Here is a 2,782-nt window from a genome sequence, read left to right as displayed (position 1 = left end):
TGAAGCGGGTCTGGTAGAAAAGAGGGAGGCCTGAAATGTACGGAGCTGAAGTGGTCCAGGAGCAGGTCTGAGAGACACACGCACTGCCCTGACTTACATTCTTAAGAGAGACAGGCCCGGTCCAGCCGCCGATGAACACGCTCTTTTGTTGTCTCTGGGAGTCAGCACAAATGACAGCATCGGCCCTCGGAGACAAAGCTCTCCATTTAAAGTAGCATATGACAAACACTTTGCTGTCTGTCTGCAGTTGCTATAGAGTGGTGTAGAAATCCAGCTGCTTTCAAAAATGATGTAGGTATAGTGTTCTCTCTGTTGTAAAGACGGCATGAGTGATACATTGAGGTCACGACCTTATATTACTTTATCTCTGCGAGATAGCGTGAGTCAGAGAACCTCTGAACCATAGAGAAAACGGTTGGATCCTTTTCAGCCACGATGATTCACCTGCTCAACTGGTGAATCTTCTGGTTATAGAGGTTTCAACGGGATATGTCTCTCTTTGTGTGTGTGTGTGTGTGTGTGTGTGCGTGTATCAGGACGACTATGTGCTGGAGGTACGTCATTTCCAGTGTTCAAACTGGCCTGACTTGGATGCCCCCATCAGTCACACCTTTGAGCTCATTGGAATCATCAGAGAGGAATCCATGAACAGAGATGGCCCCACCATAGTCCACGATGAGTGAGTCTGTGTGTGTGTGTGCATGTGTGTGTATGGGTGCGTAGGTGTGTACACATTCATTCATATGCTCTCCTCTCCCCTCCTCACTCTCTCTCTTTCTCTCTCACTCTCTCTCTCTCTGTACATTAGTCTCACTTTGCAGGACAGTGGTTATTTGGACTGTGTTACTGGTCGTTATTGCTTGTGTTGTTATTACTGTTCTTATAAGGCTGTGTGATTATGAGTGCGTGTGGTAAAGTATGTGGGTGCCTATGTGCTTTGGATCGGACAGGTTCGGGGGGGTGTCGGCAGGGATGCTCTGCGCTCTGACGACGCTGTCTCAGCAGCTGGAGAGTGAGGGAGCTGTTGACGTTTACCAGGTGGCTAAAATGATCAACCTCATGAGACCGGGAGTTTTCATAGACATTGTGAGTACACACACGTTACAAATCCGTAACGGAGTACGTCACAAATCCGTAACAGAGTCCAGACTCTGAGTGTACCAAGCAATAACAAGTACACAAAATCAGACATCTTTTTAATGCTGAATGCGCATAGATTTTACTACATTTTATTGCTCTGTTTTTCATTTTAATGTATAAACACTCCCCCTCCCATCTCTCTCTCTCTCTCTCTGTTAGGAACATTACCAGTACCTGTATAAGGCAATGCTTAGCTTGGTGAGTCAAAGGGAAAACAAGCCTGGCTCCGCTTACATCGACAGAAACGGAGCAATGGTCATAATCGATGAATCAAACCCGGCCGAAAGCATGGAGTCACTGGTGTGATCGTCAGAAAAGGACAGGAAACTCCTAACTCCTATGGGCAAACGTTCCTTGAGGCCTTGTTTTACCAGACTCTTGGTGAATTATATTAAATCTAAAGACTTTTTATACTCTGGTTAAAGAAGAAAAAAAAAAAGACAAGAACTCTTTTGATATTTATTTTTGCTGCTTTTTGTTATCCTGCTGAGTGTCTATATCTGTACTTTACTGAAATTACACATGACAAACTGCAGCAATCTACTTTGCACTATATACTGTCAGTGTTACTGCCTCATGCCTATAGCTAAAAAAAAAATTGACTGAGCTGTCCATCAAACCTTTCTGATGGTCAGCTCCTTTTTTTGATGAAGACTTGACTAATGAGTCTATCTTTTTCTCATCTTCAATGAATCTACAGCAAAACCACTGCAGCTAAACTTTGCTACTTTTTGCCTCACAAAAAAAATACTCACCTTCACATTTACACACACACACGCACACACACACTCACACACACACAGATGCTGTATTCAGAAAAGCTTTTCATTCAACTTAACTTGCATCTTATGACTTTAACAAAGGCGCATTGTAACGTGCTGAGTTTTTCCTTCTGGTTTTATTTATGTGTTACTCAGATATTCTGTTTTATGTCTAACTTATATATGTTATTTTTAATGTGATATCATAACAGCAACTGTGAACAGATTATTGTTATTGGTAGCATTTCTATTGTTTTGTAAAATATAAATATATTGATCATAATGCCTTGTTCTTTGTGTATCTCGAAACACTGCACTTTTTTCAGATTATACCATATACAACCATATTTAGAACTTGGCCTTAAATGCTTTTCACATATCCAGAGTGGATATCACTACAAAAATGTGCTTCAGACAACAAACTCCAGCAGAGTTTCCTCAAATGAATTATTTACTGTTTCAGACACAGTTTGATGGAAGTTTGGATTTTTCTCTCCAGCAGATTTTTAAGAGGAAACTGTATCATGACTTTCCATTTCTCGCCCCATCTGTTATTTAGAGAGCTTCTCTGCTGGGAGTACTGGTTTATATTTAACAACTTTTTTTAGCGGCAAAGTCATGCAGACATTGATGAGAGTGTGTTTGTTAAAATGTACAGATATTTATAGAATATTCCACTAAGGGGAACACATTGAACTGAAACAGCTGTCTTTTTCAAACATTTTAGTTCATATTTCTCAGTATTTTACATCTGGTTATCACCAGAGATGTTAGGCCTTCTGGTGGAAGGCCAGAGATTGCCCTGAAAAGCCTGAATCCAACATTGCACTTTATTCTCAGATCTGTTGTTGAAGACGCAAGCAAGCATTAATGAAATGTTT

General features: G+C 41.0%; 1 protein-coding gene across 1 annotated transcript in view; it reads left to right on the top strand.

Moving 5' to 3' along the window:
* Nucleotides 1–1,446, top strand: part of ca16b (carbonic anhydrase XVI b) — a 103,680-nt gene extending 102,234 nt beyond the window's left edge. Inside the window, exons 28-30 of the mRNA XM_030778398.1 lie at nt 537–679; nt 951–1,086; nt 1,300–1,446. Coding sequence (XP_030634258.1) covers nt 537–679; nt 951–1,086; nt 1,300–1,446 — 426 coding nt within the window. The remainder of the gene's footprint in view (nt 1–536; nt 680–950; nt 1,087–1,299) is intronic.
* The last annotated feature ends 1,336 nt before the right edge of the window (nt 1,447–2,782 follow it).

Source organism: Chanos chanos, chromosome 6, assembly GCF_902362185.1.
Source record: "Chanos chanos chromosome 6, fChaCha1.1, whole genome shotgun sequence".
Lineage (NCBI taxonomy): Eukaryota > Metazoa > Chordata > Actinopteri > Gonorynchiformes > Chanidae > Chanos > Chanos chanos.
This window is presented reverse-complemented; position numbering and strand designations above follow the sequence as displayed.